At 45.7% G+C, this 27,508-nt stretch overlaps 1 protein-coding gene across 1 annotated transcript in view; it reads right to left on the minus strand.

Annotated features, from left to right (window-relative positions):
* Positions 1 to 6,983: 6,983 nt before the first annotated feature.
* EPHB1 (EPH receptor B1) overlaps positions 6,984 to 27,508 on the minus strand; it is a 153,694-nt gene continuing 133,169 nt past the window's right edge. Inside the window, exons 10-13 of the mRNA XM_090284300.1 lie at positions 20,587 to 20,736; positions 13,653 to 13,846; positions 11,723 to 11,878; positions 6,984 to 8,430 (exon numbers count right to left, since the gene is read on the minus strand). Coding sequence (XP_090140426.1) covers positions 8,322 to 8,430; positions 11,723 to 11,878; positions 13,653 to 13,846; positions 20,587 to 20,736 — 609 coding nt within the window. The 3' untranslated portion in view covers positions 6,984 to 8,321. The remainder of the gene's footprint in view (positions 8,431 to 11,722; positions 11,879 to 13,652; positions 13,847 to 20,586; positions 20,737 to 27,508) is intronic.

Here is a 27,508-nt window from a genome sequence, read left to right on the forward strand (position 1 = left end):
GAGAGAGAGAGAGAGAGAGAGAGAGAGAGAGAGAGAGAGAGAGAGAGATGTTTTGTTCCACTTATTTATGCATTAATTTTTTGCTTCTTGTATGTGACCTGACTGGAGATTGAACCTGCAACCTTGACGTTATTGAGATGATGCTCTAACCAACTGAGCTACCTGGCCAGGGCTATTGCCAGAGGTTATCCTATTTCTTGAAAACAACTCTCCAAGAATGTTCTTTCCTTCTGAGCTTAGTCTCCCTGGGCCTGGCCATGCCTTCCTCCTATAAATAGTTATTGTGTGTGGGCCCTGGGCTGGCTGCTGGAATACAAAGATGAATATGATATAAGGAGCTCACAGACTAGAAAGTGAGATATGGAAGTAAGGACAATTGTTTAGGTGATAGAGGAGGTGACTGCAGACTGGCCCAACACAAGACCTGTGACAGTGAGCTGGGCCTGATGGGCTCACAAACTGGGGAGTAGAGGGGATCCTGGCACAAGGACAGCCGTGAGCACAGAAGCAGAGGCGGAAAGGGTCGGGCAGGCTGCAGGTGTTGTCTGGTAGGACGTTTGACTGGAGAGCTGGGCATGAGCCACTCTTTATGATCAGAAATTTGGACCTTATCTCATTGGGAGTGGGTAGCTACAGTGGGATTCTGAGTGGGAAATGGGTCTGTGATGCTTCATATTTTTTTTTACCACCAGGTCTTCTCACTATCCATTCATCCATCTAATCATAAATGGGCATGCTGGCCTTGTCACTCTAACATTGTGACAGCAAGGTCCCTGAGTTCAATCACAAGTCTTCAACTATCTGCATAAGAGGCTGCAGAAGCTAAGTGGTTGGAGTGTGAGGAAACCGGAAGGTGAGTTGGAGTTCTGCTAGAAACTCATGTCAGTCCTCATCTTATTCATCCTCCAAACCCAGTTAGAATGGCTGCATTTTAAGCTGCACCATCTCTCCAAATGCGCTCCCTGCCTTCTCTCTGGGCCTGACCCTCTCAACGGTTATCCTCCTCTTTTTCTTCAATCATTTTTTGAAATAAGCTTTTAAATATGCTCAAGTCTTTCCCACTAAAATATAACAAAACAACAACAACCAAAGGGAGCTTCCTCCAGCTTCTTCCTTATTTTTTTTCTCCCCTTTGAAGTCCAGCTTCTTGAAAGATGGTGATGTCCTCTCTTTTCTCATTCCATCCAGTGTCTTCTGTTGTAACTGCCTGACCCAGGTCACCTGATACCTTCTGTGGCTAAACCCATGGGCAGTTTTCAATCTTTGCCTCATATTAGCCCTCCATTGCAGCTCTGGGCCCTGGGATCGCTGCTCCCTCTCAGAAAAGTTTCCTTTGACTCCACGGCCACTGTCCATTCCTGGCTTTTCTTCGTTCCCTGCAATGGCTCCATCCTGACCCTGCAGTGAGCCTCCCTTTCCCTGGAAACCTTTTAAATGTTGCTCTTTCTCAGGGTTCAATGTGGGCCCACTTGTCCCCCCATTCTCACAGTCTCCTGCAGGAAATTCTTCTATTCCCATGGCTTTAGTTACCATCAAGAAAAAGCATGACTTCCAAATCTGTATCATCAATCAGCCCAAGTCTCTTTGCTGAATCATGGAGCCCTGTATCCAACCACCCATGGGCCACTTAAGTTCCTATTATCCCCACCTCCAAATTTATTATTTTTTGTATCCCTTATTTCAATGAATGGCATCAAAATTCACTCAGTTGCCCAAAGCAAAAACTTGGAGTGTCATCCTTGAATCCTCCTCCCCTCTCCTCCAACGGCAAATCCATCTCCACCTCCTGCTGATCTGATCTCGCTTATATTTATTTAATCAGTCTGCTTATCTCCATCCCCACTGCTACTTCACACCCTCACCCAGGCCACCATCATTTTTTGCCCTCATTACCAGTCTCTCAGAATTGAGTCTGGTAACCCCCACTCTATTTTCCACTTTGCGGCCAGAGTGATTTATATCAAACACAATTTCTTGCTTCAATCCTCTTTCCATCAATTGCCTACCATGTTTCCTCATGGTCTAAAGACCCTTAATGAGCTAGCCCCTGCCAACCCCTCCTACCCTGGCAGCCACATACAGCATTCTCTTCTCCAGCCCCATTGAGCAGTCTATGACCCCACAAACATGCCACCTGCCCTACGGCTTTTGAACCCTTCTCCATGCTGTTCCCTCTACCTTCAACACTAGTCCCAGCACTAATATCTACTCTCCCTAATTTGGCAAGTCCTTTCACTCCTCAGTTTCCAGTTTAGCAGATGCCCCACAGGAATGCTTTCTTTGACCCCCTACACCAATGGCAGTGCCCTTCTCTGTGACCCCATAGCTCTGTGTTATTTCCCAGATGAAGTTATGTACAAAGTGTGTTTTGCTCTAAAGAAGGTAGATGGGACTTGTCACCATGTTGTGTGTCAGAAATCCATCTCTAGAGCTACAGTAGTTCCTAATGTACATGCAAATGTGAATTTAAATACGTACCAGAAACAGAATTTCAAGTCATCTTGGGGAGAAAAGAACAGAACAGCATGAACTCAATATCTTTGGACCTTGGAAGTGGCTTATTCCCCCATAATTTTGTTTTGTTTTCTTCAACTTTGTTTTTCTTTCGGTGAGTGAATGGCTACAGGAAATCTTGGAGTAGGGGAACTTTCTAAAGGTAAAACAGTTCTTGGAAGAAAGTCTCAGGGTACAGGGAGTGGCAAAGGACCCAATGAAATTTCCCTGGCAGGGAAGTCCTGCCTGTCCACTCTGCCCAGTCGATGTCACCCGGGTAGGACAGTAGTCCTAGTTTTGCTTTCTGAAGGATGAGCCACTCACTGCCTGTCACTGCCCTTCTGGTTTGCCTCTATTGTACCAGGGACAGTGTCTCATTCATTGCTGCTTGGGGACTTTTCACAGTGACTGACACTTGGTGGGATGATGTCTTCCCCAAACCAAACTCTGGGAAAGATTGTGACATCGTATTAAAGATGCAGACGGGGTTAAAAAGGCGTATATTAAACTTCACAAAACTAAAATTAGAATAATTGACAATTGATAGCAGTAAAGAGTAAGTGAGAAAGATACCAACTAAATACCTAGGGACTGATTTCTTTAAAAGCACAGCATGTAATGTCATGGACTTCTATAGGTGAGAAAATGACATATTAAACTTTTTAAACACAAACTTATTTAAATCACCAAATATGTATTGAGTGGCTTCGTGTATTAGTCAGAATGTCGGGGGCTGGGTACAGAGTGGAACAGGATATGACCTGTGTTCACTCCCACTCTGGGGATCTGGAAAGTTCTGGCTGGGAATGCTCTGTGTGCAAAGTCATGACTCCCAGCAGCAACACAGGAACCCATCAAGGGCCTGTGATAAAGAAGGTCAGTCAAGGAGGCATGCAGGTGTGGGGAGAAAGGAGAGGAGGGCTCTCCTTTTTTCCAAGGTATGTGAAGGTCCATCCGCCACTGCTCAGAGGGGTCTATCCCACCCTTAGGGAGGGTCTGCAGGACCCATTGCCCACCACCACCACCAGGGCCAGTACTCTCTGAGAGGGACTGAGAGAGTTTGTCCCCAGACCTCTGTGCACCTATTCTCATTTGGAAATGCTGGTCTCAAGGACTTCCTGGCAGTGAACTTGAATGACCTTCCAGTGTTATCCAGCCACCCTCTTCTCCTTTGACAACCTTTCTGTGACCTCAGCAATTTTCCTCTACAACCGCCACCACCACTACTAGCCTCACTGATAGCTTAGACAATGCAAAACCTCGGGCTACCTTTGAAAATTGCTCTATTACTTCTGTATGAACTGCAGGGCATCTCAATGAAAGCTGAGCTCACTCTAACATGAATGTTAAGTGTCCTCTTGCACCTTCTTCCTGGTGATAGAGAACACTGGATGGCACCTGTGGGCAGCTGGCACTCCATCATGGCAGTGCTTCTCCCTTGCTTTGCTTGCCAGGGACTTAATTATGCCCTTAGTTGGTGCCAGAGCCATTATTATTTCTGAGATGATAATGAGGTTCCCAGGCTAGCCCACGAAGACCTTCTTAGAACAAAACAAAGCTGCTAGAATCTTTCATTTTAAACTAATAGTGTGTAGATTGTTACTCTCCTGCTTGATGTCTCACTCTTCCTGCCCCTCAATATTCCTAGACTTCTATTCCTCAGTCCTCACTGGTTTCTGTTCTCTTCACAATTGCTAGTCAAGGGTAAATTTTTAAAAAATCCTCACATGAGGATATATTTATTGATTTTAGGAAGGGAGAGAGAGAGAGAAATTTGTTGCCTCCCATTGTCTCCCATCTGGGGATTGAACCTGCAACCGAGGCATGTGCCCTGACCAGGGATCGAAACTGCAGCCTTTTGGTGTACAGGACAATGCTCCAACCAGGTGAGCCACCTGGCCAGGGCTCAAGGGTAATTTCTAGTCCTCACTTGATGTCAGTTACCTAGGGGACCTCAGTGAATGCCAGTGACCTAGCTCTACACATAACTTTGGGGAGAGGGCATAGGGAGGTGGTATATGATTATAGTATTATATGTGCCTATTTGACATCTGCAAGCATCAGTGACCTCCAGATTACATAGTAAACATGCTCTGTAGATACGTCTACTCTCCGTCTTTCATTCCTATCTTCGGGTATTGGGGGTGGGGGTAGGGCACAGAGAGGTAGGTTAATGTCCAAAGCTTTTCCAAAGATCACTTCCATTTCCATAACCCTGGCCCCAGAAACATTAATTAAACATCTTCCAACATTTCCTCTGCAGTACCCACCCACCTGAATCTTGGTGGCCTCAGGTGTGCCTGGCAGAGGCCTCCCTCCCCTCTGTGAACCATAGCATGGGTTGCACAGCACAGTGGTAGGTTACATCTCTGTAGCCTGGCTCACAGGGCCACAGGTCACTGACCACTATGCAAAGTAGTTTTAAGAAAGGATCTGAAGCAGAATGAATCCTCTGCAAGATGATAAAATAGCAGGTCTAATTGAAATTCAGAGGATTGGGGTCTCGCTGCCAGTGAGCATTCTGCCCAGGAGCTCTTTTGAAGGTGTGAATCAAGTCCCCTGGTGCTAAAGGCCAATGGGGGCAGATACCTCTGTGCAGGAGAACAACCTCTGGCATCACTTCATGCCCCGGGGTATGAAGGTCCATTCCCCTGTTCCTAGGTAGCTCAAGAACCCCAGTGACTATAGTCATTTCCTGAGTCCAGGGCTTTACACCTGTCATCTTTCATTCCAGGAAGCTAGGTTAGAGTCCTGCAGTGGTTCTCCACATGTGGTCTCTGGAGCAGCAGCATTGGCACCACCTGTCAACTTGTGAGAAGTACAGATTCTTGGTTTCCACACCAGATCTGCTACATCAGAAAACCCAAAAGTGAAGCCCCATGATCTGTGTTTCAACACACCCTCTGGGTGATGCTAATGGGTGCTCAAGTGTGAGGCCCACGGGGACAGTGGTTAAGAGCACAGAGTCAGATTGCCTGAGTCAAAACCTGAGTCTGTCACTGTGTGATCTAGGCAAGGTCTCTGCCTCTCTGTTTTCTCATCTGAAAACTGGAGACAGTACAGTATCTGCTGAGACTTCACAAGATAATTGTGAGGAAGAGAATTAATACATGTAAAGTACTCAGACCATGTTTGGTACAGAGAACCCACTCAGGAATTTTAGATAGCTTTCATTGAAGGTACAATAGTTATCACTGATTATACACATGAGGAAACTGAGGCTCAGAGAGGTTAACGACTGGATTCATGCTACGGAGGGAAGGCATGATGTGTCACTCATGAGACACACCACATTTTGGGTTATGGGGGTGGGGAAGCCTGGCATGTGAAGCCATGCTGGACATCTGTGGGTGTTGGGAGGCTTGTCAAGAGCTTTGTCATGCCCCTCTCACTAAGAACTATGCTTGGAGGCTCTGGCCTTGGCTCTGCTGACCCCTTATGCTTTCCCCTTGTGCACATTGTGATCCATTATGCTCCCCACCCTTCTCTCTCTCCTTTGTGGGGTCTTATGGTAAAACCAAACCAAAGGGTGTGGCATGATCTTCCCCTTGACCTTGCTTTGTCTGCAGCCAGCCAGAAGGTGGGCTGGCATGGTGGAGGCACAGTGAGGATTTCGGGTGAAGGATGCTGCCTGAGGAATTTGGTGACAAATTAAAATTCATTCCTGTGGAAAATTGAGAGTAGATTAGCTGAATTGCCTAGGCTTGTAAGACACTTCACGGATTGAGGTCTTTGGGGGTAATTAGCAAATTGTGCATGGAATTGGCAAGCTATTAGTTAGAGGAAATTTTCTTTTCTACCCATTATGTTGCTGGGTCAGGGTCCCTTGCAGCCATATGTGAATCTGCTGAGACAGTTCTGGCCATCTCCTCCTGTCCCCCAGGGAAGGGTGGTGCTTTAAGATGGGGCTCCTCTGCTTTGGAGCTGTACCCCTAGGCCTATGAGCTTCTTTGAAGGGGCTTCAGAAGGTAAGAACCTCTTCAAGTACAAAGTTACCTAGGATTAAGGAAAAATGCTCATCTCACTTTAAGAATGTATTAAATAAACTACACGAGAACCATAGGTCCTCTGCCTCACAACTCTCCCCTCCTGTGTATGTACACAGACACACCACAGGAAAGCTGCATGTACCCAGACATGCCACAGTAGTCTTTACTGACTCTTACAAAATAGGCCTGAAGGTGAACTTCTCAAGTGCAGCGTGTGAACTGAAATCAAGGCCAATTGTGTATTGTTGGTGAGTGTTTATGTTTATTTGCCTGTGACTTCTTAAAGCCCCACATTTGAGACTTCAGAGCTCCCTATTTATTTGGTTCTTCCTTTGGGTCATATCCGTGAGAGTGATTCTAACATGTTCTGCTTCTCAGGAGTCCCAGGGTCCAGATATGCACCCTCCCTCCCATTAGGCAGAAGAAGGATGCTTGTTACGGATTCTCCCGTCAACTTGGCCACAGTCCCAGTGGGGTTCAGGAACACACACTCTGACACCATTCTATGTAAACCCAGACATGCTTCTGCTCATTTTAATTAGACAGATAAAATTAGCAAGGAGATTAAGGTAAAAGGAGAAATTAAAAATATTTAAATGTTAGATGGAATTTACAAAAGTGAATTGAACAATGAGGTACAAGAAGGAATGCAGAGACACAGACACACTGGAAACATTCCTCGGATGCCACACAGCTTAAACCAGTCCATGGATAAGGTAAGAATTCTCCCTTGCCACCTCTCGAATTGCAGATTCCAGGATGTGGAAGAACATTCTCCAGAAACTTTCCTTCTTCCTCTCTTCGCAAGTTACCAGGAGTACTGAATCAGTCAATATCATTCTAGAATGGCCCACACTGCATCCAATTCAAACCACTCACCTGTTCCCTGTCTGAATTTGCAAGTTCTTGAGAGTTTTTCCCCATTTCATTTTATTTTTCTCTGTACTGTTTTCCCCCGTTGAGCCACCAGGCCAATTGGGCCAACCAGAAAACCAAAACAACAACACGTTCTGGCCCCTCGAATTTTCCAGGGCCAAGACTTCCCAGATCTTTCTTGTTTGCATCTGTTATGAACAAGCACCGTCATCTTATAACGCAGACGTACACGTGTGCTCTAGCACATGGAAACAGGTTTTTCTTTTCTTTTTCCCCCCAATTTGTGGTTTCTTTTTTCCTTTTTGCAGAAAATGCAAACAAAAGAAAAACAAGGTTTTCAATTGAAGGTACATCTCTTCTTCAATATGAAGACATTAATTGAATTGGTCAGATCCCCCATGCAGTGGTCAGCAAAGTCCTTTGGCAACTGACAGAACAACATCTGGAGACTCAGGAGCTGGGGTTTGTTTGAAGAAACTTCCCTACACAAGTTGTGAGCAAAGGGAAATGAATGTGGGAGAAGGGAGAGGACTCTCGGGGAGGAGCACAGAAGGAGAAAAGAAAAGGATGTCATTGGCGAGGAAGAAAATGGAACGCTGCTCTGTTTCTTCCCTCCACCTCCTTCCCTTCCTTCCTGTGGGTAGATGACTCCAGCCCACTGAGGGGGAGCGAGTTTACACTTGAAGCCCTGGTGCATACCATTGTGTCTTCACTTCCATTGAACATATCACCTTTTCATATTTTTATTCTCTTTGTGGTTTCCCACAGCATCTTAAACATGCTTCTGTCACTGAAAAATGAAGGTTAACTATGAGGAGCAGGTTCAGTTTATTCTTCACTGACATGACACATTTCTCAGTGGAGAAGCCAACCTCTCCAGGACATTCCACTGTGTTCAACCTTGGGTTCCCCCTTGAGTCTGGTCTTTTTCCTTGCTCTCCTTCCCCCAGAAAAGAAGAGTTCTCATGCCATTGCTGATGGTGACTGACTCATCTGGACCCTCATAGAATGAATGCTGTTCAGGATCTTCTTCTGATGACCTGCCAAGGTGACCCCTATTCTCAGGAGGTCTCTAGGAGGGAAAAAGCAAGCCACGAAAGAAGGCACTTTAGTGTTAGGGTAGCTTTTCAGAGAACAAAACTCATCACAGAACACAAATAGAAGTGCTTAAAATCCAAAAGTGTTAAAGAATCTTTGGCAAATGCATACCTAGATATTTCCTTGCTCAACCTCACTTTTTCCATGTGGTAGCCCTTGTCTCCAATGTCCCCTCTAACTTAGACAATGCTGGAGGGTGTGGAGCAGCCCTTTCATTGTGTGTATGACCCTAGGTGAACTAGAACTTTCCTCTGCTTTTTTTTTTTTTTTTAACACCCCAAGCACACACTGTCTGAGGCTTCATTTATTCTCTAGTTTTCTGCCTAAATTAGTGATCACCCACTGTGATTGAAAAGATGTGAGGCTTGCTTGGTTTTCTGATGTTTTTCCCCTGAGTTTCCATTTTCTGCCTCTGTTTGAATTTTAATATCATGAATTTTTAAGAAGGGTGAGCTCAAAATAGCTTTCAAATATCTGCCCAAGCAGGAAACTAAGGACTATGTTCAGGATAGGGGTTTGGTTTGGATTCATCTTTAAGCTGTGAGTCTTAATGTGAATGAGTTCATAGGTTATTATTTGATGTTGGGGAGACCAACACTTCTTTTCTTAGTCAATTAAAAAAATATGTGACATTGAGTACTTTTTCATGTACCATATACTATCTCATTTATATCTATGGAAGCATCTTATAAAAATTGATAAACCATTCAAATTCAGTAATAATTTAATAGCTATCATTTCTCATGTGCATCCTGTAGGTGAGAAAATAGGCAGTAGACCAAGTGCTTTGCATGTACTATTCCATTTGCCTCTCAACACAAACCAAGGAGACGGGTCCTATTATTGTCAACATATTTACATACAAGGCAAATAGGGCTCAGAAAAGTTAAGTACCATGCTCGAGATCCCGCAGTGCGGAAGCAGTGGTGGAGGGAGGGACTGGGGTTCAAATTCAAGACCAGTGGGCTCTCAGTCACCCTGCAGGGCTGCTCTCAAACTCTTGTAGGTCCTAACTGTGCTCCCCCAAAGCCCTAGGGCACTTTGTACATGAGGCGGCAGACCCCTGAGGAGGGCCCTGTGCTGCACTCCATTCACAATGCCATCACTTTCCTAAACCCCCTCCTTTAGGCTGGGGTCAGTCCCTGACAGGCTGCAGCTAGTTTAGATTGTTAAATTGCCCATGTCTTTTTAGCAAACACTTTTGAGAAGCATGCTTGAATTTTAAATTCACAAATTGTCCTGCAATCTATTTTATTTATTTAGTTGCTCATGCTTTTTTCCATCTTTTATCTCTCAAGAAATAAACTAAATTGCTACAATAATGTGTGGACATTTTTCACTTTGAACTAAATTCCTTAATTTTGGGTTTTACTTTCCTCTGTTCTTTTTCATGTGGCTATTTCTGGAGTCAGGGAATTATTCCCCTTGATTCTTTCTGTTTGATGAGAGCCCCCATACTCAGCCAGACAGCCAGAAGAAGGAGTAGCCTCATCTTCATGAACATCCACTTCTGTCCCTGCACTCAGGCTCCCAATCAGCTAAGCCATCTGTATGAACTCTGCATTATGGGGAAGCTGGTTTTTCACTAGTAAGTGCTTCTTTTTTATTTTTGGTGTCTGACAATAATTCATAATGTCAGGGACCATCTTTTTTAGGCATTGCCAGGAAGTGAATACAGGTGTAAAAAAATGACTAGATGCACATTCAAGTCATCTCCTTAACGGAAGCGGAGGTGCCATCATTTCTGGCAAGCATGAACCTCAGAGAGATGGAGGTGGACTCCAGGAAGATGGACTACAAAGCAGGTGTTGGGGAGCAAGAGTAAAAAAGCTTTCATCCCTCTGGGGATCAATTGCTGGGGGTGATGGTCACTCCCTCCCCTGGGACTCAGCAACTGGCTTTCCTTAGGAGAGAACCTACGCCTGTGCTTGATCCATGTTTGTCAACTGTTTGTGGACTGACGGATCCTGTACCATGGAAAGTGTGTGTTACAGGCCACCTAACCCAATGCTGTCAGTACATGTTTTAACATGGGCAGCCAGTGAGGTCCCTTTGGAATGTCTGTGTATGTGCATGCATGTGTATGCGTTTATGTGCACGTGTGTGCATATGTGGGTGTGTATTCAAAAACTGACCAACTTTAGACTTTAGACCAACTTTAATTCAGAGGTTCCCAAACTTGGCTCTGTTAAAGAATTACTTGGGCAGTTTTTAAAATCCTAATGCCCAGGTCTCACCACAAACTAATTAAATCAGAATACCAGGCATCAATAATTTTAAAGATTGCCAGGTGATTCCAGTGGCAGCAAAGTATGAGCGCTGCTGTGGCCCCCAGAGGAATATGGAATTGGCAATCAGGAAGGTAGGCTGTAGCTCTGTTTTGCTACTCACGAGCCTGACTCTTCAGGAACTAACTTCACCTGCTTTCTGAATCCATTGAAGGAGTGGAACTAGATAGTTCTCGAACGGCAGTTCCACAAACCCTGCCTCCACAATATTTAATAATTTTAAATGTGTTTTTTTTTTTAATTTCAGGGTTTCTCATGGCCTTTACAATGCTAATATGTGTTATGAATCTCTAAGAGAGTGATAAAGTGCAAAGTACTTCCTAAATTTATTTGACTGGGGGGCCTTTTTTCCAAGGAGAACTTATTAACATTTCCCAGAATAGGTGCTACTCAGAACGTTCTTGGGGAAATGATGGACTGAACAGATATTCAAGACCCTTTCTGACTCTCATTTTATTTGAATAATTTTAATTGAATAATTTGTATTCCTCCACAGTCCTATGGGGGCTGCAGACTGGTAAATAATTTGTGTGTGGGGGGGTGGGGGTGGAAATGTATACTTATTTATAAGTGCTACGTAGGTACGAACGCAAGCTCTCCCCCATCTGAAGTTGTTGCTGAGTCAGTGCAATGCCTCTGCCTGCTGTGTTGTTTAATGTGCTGGCTGGCTGTGTTCTTTCCATCTGGATGCTCCCTTTGATGGGCTGAGTTTAAAAACTTAAATGGAGGAGCAACTCTCGGTGATTAGGCAAATGACATATGGCTATGACTGAACGCCTCTCATTTGGGGCCCAGAACAATCTCAGCCTCTCCAACACACCCCCTGACTCTCCATCTTTCCAAGGTGCTTCCCCACCAAGCCTGGTCTCATTCAGAGGCAGAGATCTGAGAAATCAGGACTGCCACCATGGGCAATGGCAGGGAGGGGCCCTTTTCCCCCTACCCACAGGCTGGACAAAGATGCTTCTCATCACTTACTCTGATGTCATCTGGGTGACCAGCTGGAGGGAGGTGAAGCCGGCGGTGAGGAAGCTGTCCCTGTATTGAACCATTTTGATGGCACTGAGCCAGTCATCCACGGTGGTAAAGGCCGTGAAGTCTGGAATGGAGCGGTCTAGCAGGGGCTGGGAAGGCCTGTGAGACAGAGAGGAGCAGGTGAGCCCCCAGCTGCAGCAGTGTGTAGAGAAAGCCACGCCCTGGGTGACAGCACTTATGGAGGGCCGCATCCCTGACAGGATGAGGAAAACAGGGGAGCCCTGAGCTGACCCTTCTTTCCTTACAGATCCTGAGTTGGCAGGAGGCATGGATTCTTGGGGCCAGGTGGCCAGTCCCTCTGCCTCTGGGCACTGTCACATGTCAGTCAGCCCAAACAGGTTGATCAACCAGCATGTAGTCTAAAGAGAAGGGAAGACCCAGAACTCTCTTGTAAACTGAAATCTAAGAGCTTTTAAAAATTTATCCAGTCCACTACAACCTCCCCAAATCTGTTGGTAACACTTTTATTTTTCCTGGTTACATCCTCAGTTAATTGAAATAAATGGAACAGAACAGCCCACCACTGATCTTCTCCAGCATACCCTCAAAGCAGATACCCAGGTACCCAATCCCCAAACCAGGGTGCCATCTTGACATCTCCCTCATCCCTAGCACCCATACCCAATCATTCACAAAGTCATAAAGATTTGACCTTCAGAATTGCTCAAACACATCCACTTCTTTCCATATCATTTACCTGATTTAAGACCTTATCTTCTCAGTCATGATTACTGCAATGCTCTCCTACCTGTTTTTCTACATGCTTGTTCCCCTCAACCTAAGTTCCACACTGTTGCCTGGTCTTTTACAAATGCAGATGTGACCATGTCAATAACCGTCACCCAACCCTGATTCATGTCCAACCCTTCAATGGGTGCTCATTGTTCTGAAAATCAAGCCCAGAATTCTTTAGCAGGGCCTAAAGGCTCTGGGGGTCTGGCCTTTGCCCACCTCACCAACCTCAATCACCACCCAGTCCTCTCCTAAACAGCACTCCATACACACTGGCCCTGTCCTTTCCACCCCCAGGCCTCTGCACATTCTGTAACCTTGGCTGGAACCCTTGTCCCTCTACTTCCATCTTCTTTTCATTCCGTTAATGCACTCTCTTCAGCTCTCATCAGGATCGCTTCCATGACAACAGAGGCAGTCAAATGCTCCCTAAACATCATGCACCTTCCTGCCACAGTGACTATCTTTGGGTGACCATCTGATTAATGTTTGCTGGTCCTAAATGATTCAAAGTCCCATGAGGGCAGGGATCATGTCTATCTTGTTCATTCTATAATGCCAACAATGGGCACAGTACTTAGCACATATGCACCAATAATATTTGTTTAAAAAATGAATAATAAATGAGTTACACTGAAAATGTACAACCGGCAATTGCTAACAGTAGCCAGTTGTTTTGTTCATTTTCTCACAACAAATCCAATTTCTTTGTCCCCCAGCAATCAGGGCCTTTACCTGCTAATTGGTTGGCCAAGATTCCAAGGCTACAGCTCCACCTGCCTAGCAGACTGATGTGGTTAACAGAAAGGGTGCCTTCTGGAAACAGGATCACCCAGAAGTGGGGCCTCACAACAATCAGATCAGATATGCTCAACTATTAGAGAGCCCAATACCCAGCCCATCTGAAGTCAATGGGAAGTGGAGACTCAGACAGTTTTCTTAACATCAATCTATAGCCCATGCTGGAGGTAAGGAATATTTCAGAGAGAACCAAGAGGAAAAAGGAAGAGTCTTGGAACTTCTTCCATTAGTGGATAAATTCAGTCATCTTACTCTTGCTCGCAATGGACTGAAAGGCTAGCAGTCTTGCTATTGGCCCCTGACTGTGAGACCACCCATACCTAGGAACCACCAGACTCACACGGCGGTGATGGTTGCCACAGTCTTGAGACTTGCCGGGTTCCGGATCATCTTGTCCAGGGTATTGACAATCTCAGCAAAGCGAGGCCGACTGTTACGGTCCTTCTGCCAACAGTCCAGCATGAGCTGGTGTAGAGCAGCTGGGCAGTCCATGGGTGGGGGCAGCCGGTAGTCCTGCTCAATAGCATTGATGACCTGTAGTGACATACACAGAGACAGGCCACCAGCCAGTCATTCACAAATTAACCCCCAACAATGCAGCCTCCCTGACCCAGGTGCCCTCATTCTGTGCTCATGTACCTCCCACCATAATAGGATGTTACATGTACTTGGCTTTTCTCCCTAGACTGTGTACTCCTAGAAAGCAGACACTACATGTTATTGTTCCTTTGTGTCCCAAGCATCAGTGCTGGGCCAGACGCACACTAGAGCTCTGTAATTATTTATTGAAGAATGAGTTGGTGAATGGCTTGAGCTTCTCCTCTCTTTAAGAGGACATTGACCCAATTCTGCCTTCCTGGCAGCTGGTGGTGCCAGGGCAGATGAAACAATGGCATATGGAAAACCTAGTAAACCCACTATTTATAATTCTTCCTTTCTCTGCTAAGGACAGGGAAATGGAGGGGAGGAATTAGCACTTGATGGAGAACATACTCCATGCCAGGAACTTTCTGATGCTTCTGAGGCATTACTTGTCTTAAGCTTTAAGAAGAAGCAACAGGGTTGAAGGTACTTTGGTTAAGCAAATTGGTTCAGTACAATGAAGTGGTCAAAATAACTAGGTGATCTATCCACAATAAATATCTCCAGTCAGGCTTTGTTAATTTTTCAGACTCCAGGGGATAATTTTGTAAAGATTTTAGGGTCTTCAAATACTTTTGTCTGTTTTTCAGATTATTGTGTTTTTCACTCTTTACTTCTTAATTTCTAATTTATTTATATCAACTATGTGTACTCTGTGTTTTACTAATAGAAAAAAAATTGTAAATGACCCAGTGCTAAACATACAAGTTTATTATGGTGCACTCATAACACAGTGGAAAGCCGGGAATACCATGCAGCCCTTAAAGTGATGTTGCAAAAATGTATTTATTGAAATGGAAATATACTCACATGATAATATTAGGCAAAAGAGCAGGCTGCATAACTGCAGGTATGGTATAATCTTGCTTTTGTAAAAAACAAAAATCAAAACAAAATAAAAAACAGTAATTACACACATGCATAGAAAAGACCTTGGAAAGATATATACCACAGAAGTAATGGTGGTTGCCTCTGGGCGAGTAGCAACATGAATTCTCTTATGTTTTTCTTTTTGCGTGTTTGTAAGTTTGTTTTCTATAGTAATTATGCATTGACTTTACACTAAAATAAAGTTAAAGCATCTTGAACAGCAAAAGAAATAATTTGGAGTTCAGGGATTTTCAGTGTTTTTGCCTCTACTTTAAAAAATGTCAGATTCATTTCAACTAATTACACTTGTTTTTTTTTTCCCCTTGTACTTTGTGAATTGGACAGAGGGAGACTATTGTCAATCAGTTTCTATTTTTACAAATTCTATGCACAGTGTATTGGACATGAGATGGTGCATGAGATAATATGATAACCTGAAGTCATTAGACACAATCAAAGTGTGTTATTCTTTCTATTCAACGTGGCAGAAAAGCAAACAAGCATACAAACCACACCAATATTATCGCTACATAAAAAAATCAGTGACTGGAGACATTTACTTTTCTTTAATGGAATCATGCACTTTTTAATAATATGCTGCACCGCCGACACATTTTTCTCTTTGCCAAACCATTATCAATAGAATTACCTGCTGTCTTCTTAGGAGGGCATTTTAGCTCCATTTTCCACATAAGGAAATGGAGGTAGGGGCAGGAAAGTGACTTGTTTGAGGGCACACAGCTGGTAAATAAATGATAGGGCTGGGCACAAATCCCAGGGGTATTTGCTTTTAAGTTCTGAATATTCCAAAGCCCACCTTCCCCAGGCCTCTGTGGGGTGGCCATTGTAGTCTCAGCCTGGGAGCTATTGCAAGTCCTCATAGCAGGAAACAGGGGTATTGGTCTAAACCAAGTAACCCCCGAGGAGGAGCTGTCGGACAGAACTTCTGACAGCCTGGCTTATATGCCAACACCATATTCCAACTCCTTCCAGGCAGGCAGATTGAGGGACCCTATCATAGAGCTCCTGCTCACTGTGGAGACAAGAGGAGTTACCCATGGAATGCCCCCCAAGTTCCTGCAGGGTTGGCTAAGGACAAGCTAGGTGAGGCCAGCAGGAGGGGCTAGTGTCCAAATTGAACTTCTCATAGGATTAGGGGCCCCCAAAAGTCTTTAGTTCAGGGTAGCTCATGTACCCCTTAAATACTGGTATCCCTTCTCCAATTATTTGATGCCCAAGACCCAAATCCTGATTTTCCCTACCGACAAGATTACTCTCCCATCAGCCTTTACGAGGCAGGAGCCCTGGAATCAGGACACTTGTGCAGGAAAGCGACGGCTCCATGGCGTGACCAACTGATCAGGTACTGCTGGTGGAGCATTAAGAGGCTGGGGACTTCATGCATGCACTAAACCTTTGCCCTGTGAGCTTCAGACTAAACACCACTTAGCTGTTTTTCCTTGTCCCCTCTGCAGGCTACCTCACTGGAGTTTTTGGAAGATTGTCCTGGCATTTGTTGTTATATTTCCTGTTTGTGTTGACTTTCTTTTTAAGAGGACATCAAAGAGCCACGGTGGGTCCATTGGGAGAGCAGATACAGGGGCTGTGGTGGTGAGGGGAGGGCACTGTGATTAGGGGCACAAGACCTTGGAGACCTGGGTTCAAATCATTGTTCCATTTCTCATTAGCTCTAGACACTTGGAAAGTCATATGACCTCCTAAAACTGCACAGATGGGGTTGTTACAAACATTACATGACAGAATGAGGTGATGAGTATTGAGTACCACACATACGAGCAGTAGAAAGAATCCCTGTAAGTGCCCATCTGTAGATGAATGGATTAAAAAACTGTGGTACATTTACACAATGGAATACTATGCAGCAGAGAGAAAGAAGTAACTCCTACCATTTGCGACAACATGGATGGAACTAGAGAGAATTATGCTTAGTGAAATAAGCCAGGCAAAGAAAGAAAAATACCATATGATATCACCTAATACAGGAAACTAAAGAGCAACACAAACAAATGAGCAAAATAGAACCAGAGGCAGGTAAACAAGGAGCAGACTGAAAGTTACTGGGGCAGGTGGGAGGTGGGTGCGGAGGAGAGAAGGGAGGAAAAGAAGAGTAATGGTTTAGTCAAGGAACTAGCATAAATGACTCATGGACATGGACCATGAGATAACGGGATGGGGTTGGACTGTGGGAGAAGGGATGGGGGGAGGCAATGGGGGAAAAAGTGGGAAACTGTAATAGAAAAAAAACAATAAATAAATTTTTTTTTAAAAAGAAAGAATCCCTGTATCATGTGGAGGCTGTTATTTCTGCCATGTCTATTCTAGTAGATGTCATCTCTGCAAAAAGGGTCACTGTTCTGCTGCCAGTCATTTGGAGGTCCAGAAAGACAGCATTTGAACCCCCTTTCATGTTCATGTTTAAAAAATGTGACTTTATTCCATTTGCTGTTTTTTCTAGATAATTTCATTGTTATTAGTCTAAGAGCATTGATGCTCCTTGTGCTTATGGAAAAAAAAAAAAAAGCCTTTACCTATCACCCTAACGAAAAACTACCTAGGTCATGAATTCTGTGTGGATAGCATTTGTCTTCTCCAGTCTTTCACCAAAGTGGTATACCTTTGGGTAGTTTTATTCTCTCTTTAAGGATCTGGGTGTTTTCAAAATCTTCTGAGTGCCTATAACTTATAATCACATTAAAACATTATTACTTTTAAAAAAAAAAACAATTCCAGTCCTCTAATGGGGTTTTGGGACCATTCTCTGACATGCCTGCCTTGCTAGCAGGTGTGGAAAACAGGGAGGAGACATGGAGAAATACCTTCAATCTGGGCCAATAGTTAGGTCTACACTACAGTGACCATGTTTGAATTGTGTAGAAAGTGTGGCCCAAGATTGGGAGCAACTGAGCAACAATGAAAATAAGAGGAGCCCTGGGCCCCTTTCCTTGGTCCATAATGAGATGGGATGAATGGATTGTGCTGAAAAGATTGGAGATTAGAATGAGCTCAAATGACATTTCTACAGAGAAGGTGAAAGTGAGGGTGTAGGCCATGAGAAGACCAGTCTAGGCAACTGTCGCCTACCTGCTCATTTTGAATGGTCTGAAGCAACTGTTTGGGCCATCCTGAAGGTCAGTATAGGCCAATGCCTGGGGGCCTAAAAGGGCAGGGGCAGGGCGGGGAGTGGGGCTGCCTTTGTTCCCCTGTATCCAGAGATGGCAGCTGTGAGGGTTGGGTGGGAACAGGAGCATGTGGTCTGACTCTTCAGGCACCTGATGAAGTGACTGGCGCTCCTCTGGGAAGTGAGCACAGCCCTTCCCTTTGCCCCGGTGACCTCAGTGGAGGCTCCAGACTGTCCCCAAATGTGCATTTACCTTTAGTAGGTTGGACAGCGGGCAGTACCTGGGGAGTGAAGTAGAGGAGCTCAGAGCAGTGGAGGAACCAGGGCAGAGGGGGTTAAGTTAAGCTCTGATGTTTCAATAAAACAGCAGCTTCTCTCCACAGACACTGCCACTCTCATTATCTCTGTCAATCAGATCCAAGCAGCAGAACTTCCAAGTTCTCTCTCTGGCTGACAAGCTCCCTGTACATGTTCAAAGACCTTCCTGGGCTCCAGAAGCCCAATTACCAGCACTCCGACTTGCCTCTGCAATTCTCTTTCTTAAAGCCCTTCAATTGTCATCTGTAAAATCTGTTACTGCCACCACCTTTGGTGTTTCTGATGAGAGAGGCTTCAGACAAACAGCTGGGAGCTCCTCCTGGCTCTCTCTCAGGCCAGGTTCTAAGATGTTTTCTGAATGGGCTAAAGTCACCTCCTACTTTCCACAGACAGCAGAATGGCACTTGGAAATGCTTAGGGGCTTTATTCAGAGAAATACAACAAAATTAGAATAAACTGTTACTTTGCAGATGTTCTTACTGCCTTTGAGACCCAGCTCAAGCATCAGCTATGTGGAAAGCCTTCCCCCACAACTCTATGTCCCCACAACCCTATGCATGTACCACTGGACTGTAACCCCCCCATGCGTAGAACCAGCAGGCACAATACTTTGTCACAGTTAGCATACAATGAGTATTTGTTGAATAAATGATTTAGAAATTCTGGAAATCTAATAACAGAAATTCCATTTGTTTTCAGCATAGGTGAACGCATTTGCTGAGAATATCTTGAATGTCAAATCTTGCCTGTCAGACAGTTTCATAATCCATTCTATGTGTGCTGAATTGTTCTTAATCGGATTAAAGTCTCTGAGCAGGACAAAATGGGCCTGCTTTCTCTGGCTAACATTTATTATTCATCTAGCTGATGTTATGGACGAAACCAGCGTGCAACTGATTTTGCGAAGCAGCCTCGGCATTAATTCCGATACTTACTGATTCGACATGCTACAGAAGCAGAGGCGAACCATGGATAATCATAGATAATAGAGAACCCAGATGCCACACATGGTTGGCACTGGGCCCTGGTTAAGGATGCAGCCATTTCACCTGCTCTGGGCTGAAGCTGCCCTGCCCGTGGGAGGAGGGAGCACTGTCACAGTGGCACCCGGCTCCTCTTTTGTCTCACTGGACAATGTTTCTGGGCTCCTAGATCACTATGTTTCTCAATCTTCTGAACAACTGCTATGGCTTTAAACCTCTAGCTGAAGAGAGGGCTGGCTGAGGGCAGGCTTCTCATTTACCATTGCCTTGGAGTCCACCCACGCATGCAGGTGCTCACCCTGGGACCAGGGGCCCCACCCAGAGATCCGAATTGAGAACAGCCCTGCCTTTCATTGCTTCTAAGTTGAAAAAGATAGTAACTGTCCCCCTGCCCTGCAAGATGATAAGGTGAGCAAGCAGAGAACAGAGGTAGGCTGGCTTTGCAAATGGAAATCCTCTCAGTTCTAAGGGAAGCACATGTATTCAACATATAAAGGAGGAATGGGTCCTGGGAAACAGACCAGGGACCAGGCAGTGTGGAAATCCAGGTAGGACTTTTGATTGGGGCTTTATTAGAGCAAATCATCCTCAAAAGCTTTCTAAACCTTTAATAATTATGAAGCACAGGGTCCCATCTGGACCATCCCCTGTGCCCCTACCTCAAATATCTCAAATGACCCTTCTATTTCCTTCCCACCCTTGTCCCTTGAGGGTAACCTGGAGGGGTGTTGATACCTTCACACAGACAGGGTTCCACTCCTGGGGCCTGTCTGAATCTGACCAGCTTTGGGAGGCTTGCTCACTCCTCCTCCACTGATAGATAGGTGATGCGGGCTTCTAGAAGAGTGGATTCTCAGGGAAAAGGGGTCCCTTTACAATTCCTTTCTTTAAAGCCAAGGGGTGTGAGACCTAGAGGCAAAGTAGGCATGGAAGCCACCCTCAGACCTGCACTATTTCCCCTGTCTTGCATGGTGAAAGGAGAACACACAGGCTGGGTGCTGTGAAGCATGGTAGATTTTCCTGCCTTATTTGGGGCCTGATCTATTCATGGGCCATAGCCATGCAGGATCAGCCCTGTCTCCTAGGTTGGTCTGGGCATTTTTATAGGGTTGGAGGTAATGGGGACTGTCACATCTACATGCAGGGCTCTTTGATTGCTTCAAACATTGGTACCAAATGGGATCCTGGATCGTCTGCACCAAACACCTCAAGTTCAGGTTATGAGGCCTGGAGCCGAGAACAGTTAGGAAGGTTGGCATGGAACTGCCTGGGAGAATCCCTTGGACAGGGGTTTGTGGCAACCAGGTGCTGCTGACACTCACATCTTGGTTGGACATGTCCCAGTAGGGTCTCTCTCCAAATGACATGACTTCCCACATGACAATCCCGTAGCTCCAGACATCACTGGCAGATGTGAACTTGCGGTAGGCGATGGCCTCTGGAGCCGTCCATCTCACAGGGATCTTCCCTCCCTGAAAGAAGGAGAAGCCTGGTCAGTGCAATCATCAGGTGTCTAGCTGAAGGCAGGTGAAAATAAACTCAGCAAACACATTCTTCCACTCCCCCACCCCCATATCTCCTGAATTAGGATGGCCAGGATAGTCTGTGCCCCTGTGCAGCCCTCCAGTATTGCACCTGAGCTACTCAAGAAGATCTGTGTGGCTTGTGCTGGTCTCAGGCCACATGTGGGCACACCACATGCAAGGTGACGGCTGGTTCTGAAGTTTTATTTGCCCCTAATTCCGTGTGCTGATCCTAATGTCACTGTTGGGTGGGAGGAGAGAGTGTAACTATTGTAAATGCAGTACAATATGAAAATTCATCAACATGAGACTGGCTATGTGAGCCACAAAAGTTGGGTCAGGAGGAAGCAAAACAAACTGAAAAGGGGAAGATTTTCCTCACTCTGAAGCCTGGGCGAGGTCTCTGGAGAGACCTGCTGTCCTCTCTGCGCTGCCGCAGAGGTCAGTGTCCAGAGGCTAGACATACACTTTTCCAAAAGGCCGCTCTTAGGGTTGTGTCCTCTCCTTCTTGCCCTGCAACCCGAGCGTGAAATTTCCAGTTTGTCTCTCTGCTTGGCCCTCAGTTTGTCTGCCAGACCTTGGCCTACTGTGTTTACCTAAGGGATGATACTCATCCATTCATTCATTTGCCCTGTCAACAGATAGGCAGTGAGGAATGCTCTGTGCCAGGCCCCTCTGAGAAGCTGGTGTCCCCGAGGTAAGCCAGCCAGGGGCCTTGTTTCAGTCTGTGCAGGGAATGGGGAGACAGGCAAAAAGACAGAAATTTAAAATGTATTGTTAACCAGATGAAAAGTGATGAGGGTGAAGCCAAGAGGAACACAAGGTGTTCTGAAAACCAGACGAGACTCCCCAACACAGGAACTGGGTAGGAGTGATGGCCAGGAGCAGGCAGAGGGGCAGTTTCCTAGAGCCATTGGTCAAATGTGGATACCAGTACTGCCCTATACTACCCGTGTGATAGGGGCAAGTTACCTCACCTCTCTGTGCCTCGTTTTCTCATTGGCAATATGAGGGTGATGACCACACCTACATAATCAGGTTGTTGTGATGATTAAATGGGTTACCATCCATATAGTGCTTGGGACAGGGCCTGGGGTAGAGGACAAGCACTATGCATGTTAACTATTATTCCATTATGCTGAGTCCTAGAGGATGAATAGATGTCAATCAGGGTGAGGAGAGGAGGGAAGTCCAGGTAGAGGAGCACATGCAGATGCTGGAGGTGAGGGACAGGATAACCACTGCCTGGAAGCCAGGGTGGCTGAAGCATGGATTCTGAAGGGAAAGTGAAGGGAAGTGAGCAGAGGGAAGGGTGTACTCTGCAGGAAACTGATGCCACTAACAGGGGTAAAGTGGGGGTACTCGCCAAGGCTGCCCTCCAGAACTCTGGAACAAATATGCTCCTCATATTCAAGTCTTCATGCAAATACCAGGATCTGCCTCCCATGACCCTTTTTTGATGGCTGGACTCTGCCTCTACAATCCATGCAATCTGCATCTCCTTGCTCCCTTCTCATTGGCCTTGTGCTTCGCCTGATGGAGGCTATACTTATACTAACCCTTCTCATGATCTCTTCAAACCACCAGAGATAAATGTTGAACTTTAGCTAGAGCACCTGAAAAAAAATCTGAGTGGTTAATCTGATGAGCATGAGAAAGAGAGAGAAAGGAGCAAACAGCAAAATATATTTTTATCTGGACTCCCACCTAGGGTCTGGGAGGAAGAAAGGTGGTCTGCTGGACCTCCCCAGGCACACATCCAGCTTTCTGCAAAGAAGACAGTCCTGATTTCCCCTGAGGACCACAGCAGGCTTTGGTGGTGGGAGATGTCCTCAGCTCAAATGCCAGCAACCGGCAGCATGACAAACGCCTGGAGAGCAGGCTTGAGCTGCTCGGCAACAGGACACGCTGTTCTCACCACCCCCTAGAACAGACTACTTTCATCTACATGGTACCCATGGCTGGGAGAAAAGTTGGAAAATATATCCCATGAACCAAGAGTTGTCGAACACCTGTAGGCAGGGGGCCAATAGCTCAGGGACCCCATGTTGCATGTCACCATTAGGGGCGGGGGTGTGGCCACACCTGGAGAGGGTCTGGCCCAGAGGAGAGGAGTGGGGTTTCTGCTCTCTCATGATACCTGGGTTAGGTGAGGTAGAAGAGAGCAGGAGTTTAATTAGTGTGAGTGTGTGAGTGTGTGAGTGTGTGTGAGTGTGTGTGTGTGTGTGTGTGTGTGTGTGTGTGTGTGTAGAGAGAGAGAGAGAGAGAGAGAGAGGAAGTAATGAGAGGACTCCGTGTGAGAACGTAGCAATATGTGTGTCAGAGAGTGAGAGAGACAGGGGGGAAACTTGGCTGTGTAGGTCTGTGAGTAAGAGATAATTAGAGCTTATCTTGTGTGTGTGTATTTGTGTCAGAGAGAGGGGGTGATTTGGGAGGCTGAAGGTGTCCTCTCTGCCAAGCCTGGAGCAGACCCCAGGGGCTGACAGTGACAGCTGTTGAGCTGCTCCCTCTCGCATGCAAAGTGGCCGTGCCAGGGCCACTGGCAGGGTGCCTCCGCCCTCCTGCCACCTTGTGCTGCTGGGCCTCACTGAACACGGAGTTGGGCCTGTCACCGCCACCCCCCATCCCAGCAGGTGGCAGAGCCTTTGAGGAGAGCCGCTCTGGACAGGCAGGTGACAGCTTGTCATGACTGGCTCTCCCACTCAGCCAAGAGAGCAGGGAATGCTGACCTCTGAGGCAGAACCAAAGGAAGGCCAAAGTCAGCGGACAGGTGCTTGCCTTCCTGAGAATGTTAAACTTTCCTCCCAGCTTTCAAACATTTTATCATCAGCCTCATTGTCTGATGCTCAGAGGTAATTAAGGTGATGATCACTTAACTTACCTTCAATTATGTGATAGAATTTCTATTAATTTAGAGGATGGTGACCAGCATTGCTACAGTACTTTTCTCTGCCATCTTACGTGAGACAAAGTCTCAGTGAGGATATAATGTGAGTCTAGACCTCCATGAATATTGAGTATGGTAATCACGGAGTTGTTTATCAAATAAATAGTCATGATACATGAGAAATCTCCTTAAAGTGATAGGTTTATCACTGAGCATCATGCTATGGTTCTGGAATTCATATTCTCTATTAGGTCTATCATATATAAAACATATTGGGATTACTTAAAGATCCAACATGATATATATTTGCAAACCATCCCAAATATTAGTGTTATTATTAACTAAGAATTTATGTATTAGATTGTGTCTCCCAAAAAGATATGTTGACGTTCTAACCTCCTATACCAGTAAATATGACCTTATTTGGAAAACTGGTCTTTGAAGATATAATCAAATAAGATGAGGTTGTACTGAGTTAGAGTGTGCTGTAAGTCCAATGGCTGGCATCCATGTAAGAAAGCCCTGTGAAGACAGACACATAGTAGAGTATAATATATGAAGACGGAGGCAGAGATTAAAATGACACATCTAAATGCCAAGGATTGACAATAACCACTAGAAAGTAGGGGGAGGCATGGACAGATTCTTCCTAAGAGTCTTAGGAGAGAGCATCACCCATCCAACATGGTGAGGTACTTCTAGCCTCCAGAACAGTGAGAGGATACATTCCTGTTGTTTAAAGCCTGTCAATCTGTGGTGCTTTGTTACAGCAGCCTTAGGAAAACAATACATTGAGTACATAGAATTTTTATCAGGCACTAGTCTAAAAATACTGTTGTTCCACCCCCAGGTGGCACATCTACCCTGAACTATTAGTAGAGGGCAGTGGAATTCGGGAGTGAGGGACACCTTGAACATTTAGGTCAAAGCCCAGCAGATAAACCACAGAGGTCTCTGTCATATTTCCTCAGGGCTGTTGACCAGACCCAGGCACCAAGGCCCTGCCACTGATGTGGCAGTGAGGACAACAGTCAGAAGGCAGGTCCAATGCTGCCGCTGGAGACTCCATCACTACTCCTTCTCACTGGAGAAGCATCACATGCCTGAGAGAGAACCCTGTCAGCCACACCTAGACCAGGCGGCCACTCCAAGTCTAGGTAGCTGAAGGCAGGGTCAATACTTCTCTTCCAGGCATTTCCAGAAAGCTGAACCTGGTGGTTCTCAAGCTTGGCTGCCCACTGGAATCACACTGGGGAAGTTACTTTATTCAGAATCTCTGAGAGTGGTACTCAAGCACTGGTAGGTTTTAACATGCTTCAGGTAAGCCTAATGTGTAGTCATTAGTCATGACCACTGGCCAGGAGCAGTGATTTTCAAGTTTGAGTGTGCATCAGAATCTCCTGGAAGGCTTGTTAAAACACTCACCACAGGGCCATACCCCAGACTTTGGAATTTACTAGCTCTGGGACAAGGTTCAAGAATCTACATTTCTAACACATTCCCAGTATGCTTACCAGACATTGAGAACCATTGGCATGGACCAACCCTAGGATAAGTTGTCAGTTCCATATGTAGGATAAGAAAACTATAAGTTAACAAGCGTAAGTTATAGACTGAGTGAGGTCTCCTCTTGAATAACAACTCTGGTCATTGTTAGTGGCTGGGCTGAGGAGGATTCTGAGGCTTCCTCTGGGCTCATCAAGGAACACTGCTGTGACTGATGAATGATGTCTACCCAGAGTAAGGGAATGGGTGGCGGTAACATATAGCAAATATTTGCTAACACTGCCCTAAAGCACAAAAGATCTTAAAATAATGGTGTGTGTTGGGGGGGGGGGCAGAGACTGGCTTCATCAGTTTCCATTAAGTATATCTATGGTCCAAGAGAAAAGGAGGGAGAATGAAGTCCACATTGCATAGCAAACATCCCTTTGGAGTGGCCATTGGACTCTCCTCTTGGAGCAGTGACCACCCTGGCTGGCTGGGAGGCTGACCAGCCTTGGTGAGGCATCTGACAGTGACAGGGGCTCTGCCCTGCCTTTTGTAAACTGTTCAGACAGATGGCCCTGCTCTTAGGGTATATCAATGGGACATGTCCCCCTCCTGTTCCCTAGTCCCTGTCCACTGCTCCGGAATGAGAGGTCCAACATGGCTCTAAGTGTTAAATTAAGAAGGCCTTTTAGAATGAATGTCTCTATTTAAAAGCACTCTGAAAGTACACTGACCCATTTTCCCCAACCTGATCAGCCAAGTGATTTTTCCAGATAAGGCTCCTATCAGCCAAGAAGGAAAAAAAATTTCTGCCTAAAAGGTTATCTTTCTCCAAATGCTACCAGCTTCTGGCTACTGAATCGCAACCGAGTCTATATAATAAAGAGGCTCTTCTTAGATCCCCAGGATGCCAGGAATTTGCATGAAAACAGTCTCTCCATCTTCAGAAACAGTTCATCTGGCCCTGCTGCTTCTTTCTTTCCAGAAGCCACAATCTTGATGGTGACACTGTAATTTATTACCATGCTAAGGATTATGATGCAACATACAGAGAAGGAGAGCTTTAGGTGGGAAAGAGGCAATAGGAACAGGTGAGCTTTTGAAGAGATAGTCTTATTTGTCATGCAAATAGCACACAGAACAGAAAAGGGCTGGGAGAAGAGACAGCCCCCAAAGGCACATGGCATTGGCTGCAGACAAAATTGTTTCTAAATAGAATGTTTTTCAGAGCTTTTCTTGAAGCATTAGCTGCTCCTCCAAAATGAATGGCACAATGTATTTCATACTAGTAATAAAATATGTGATTTGAATAACTACAAATGCAGGGATTTACACTCAGTGGGGTCCTTGCTGCCTTTTGCCCAAGCTTTGTGGGCTCTGAAACCCTTCTGTGAGATGCTGGGGAAGGTAATTGCAGCCTAAATATCATTTTCCAGCAGCCAGAGAAAGGCCTATTTGGACATAAATTAACTAAAAATATGCGGATGATAGTGTGTGTTTCACGTGTGAAGAACAGAAAGGCCACTTGGTGACGTTTCCCAGCTGGGGAGAAAAACAAAACAAAAACCCTGTTCAACCAAACAGACGTTGTTTCTCTGTACTACACTGTCAGGGCAAACAGCTGTCTTTTATTCCTCACCCCTAAAATAGCCCCTGATGGCGGAGATGTGGGCTTTATTATTATTTTATCACACAGCACATCTTGAGTTTATAATTAAAAAGAAAGGATGGAGAGACAGGGCTAAATAATTCACTGGCTGCCTCCATTCATTTGACAAGCCAGCAGTGGGAATATGCTCGGGGCCAGGCCAGGGTGAGTGGAGGGAAACGGAACAATACCGCTTCTGCCCTGAAGAGGGCACTGCCCAGGGAAATCTCACAGTGAGTAAGCCCAGTGATGGTTCAGGCTGTACCTCTCCTTGTGCAATACCCCAAGCCTGGGCCTCCTTATCAGTCCTCCTGAAAAATCTGGCCCTGGAAAGAGTGGTTGGATGCACTGGCCCAGTGGGCTTTAGAGACTCTGTACATTCCCTACAGAGGGAGCCAGTACCCATCAGAGACCTGGCAGACAAGGATATGTCTGCTCTGCTGCCAAAACAAAAACTCCCCACTACCCAGGGAGAGGTGGTGGGAGGGTGAGCCTTTAGGCCCTTTGGGTGACAAGGTTGGCAGGGAGGACCAGGGAACAGGGGATGGGCAGGGTTGAGGAGGAGGCTAGATGGTCACCCTGCTGTCTACTCTTTCCTTCCTGGGTCATGTCTAGTGTACATCCATTGCTTCTCTGAACATGTCAGGAAATGTGCTTTCTCCTGCAGTCCCTCATCCCTACTGTTTCACTGCTGC

Source organism: Furipterus horrens, unplaced genomic scaffold, assembly GCF_987537825.1.
Source record: "Furipterus horrens unplaced genomic scaffold, mFurHor1.1.pri manual_scaffold_7, whole genome shotgun sequence".
Classification (NCBI taxonomy): Eukaryota; Metazoa; Chordata; class Mammalia; order Chiroptera; family Furipteridae; genus Furipterus; species Furipterus horrens.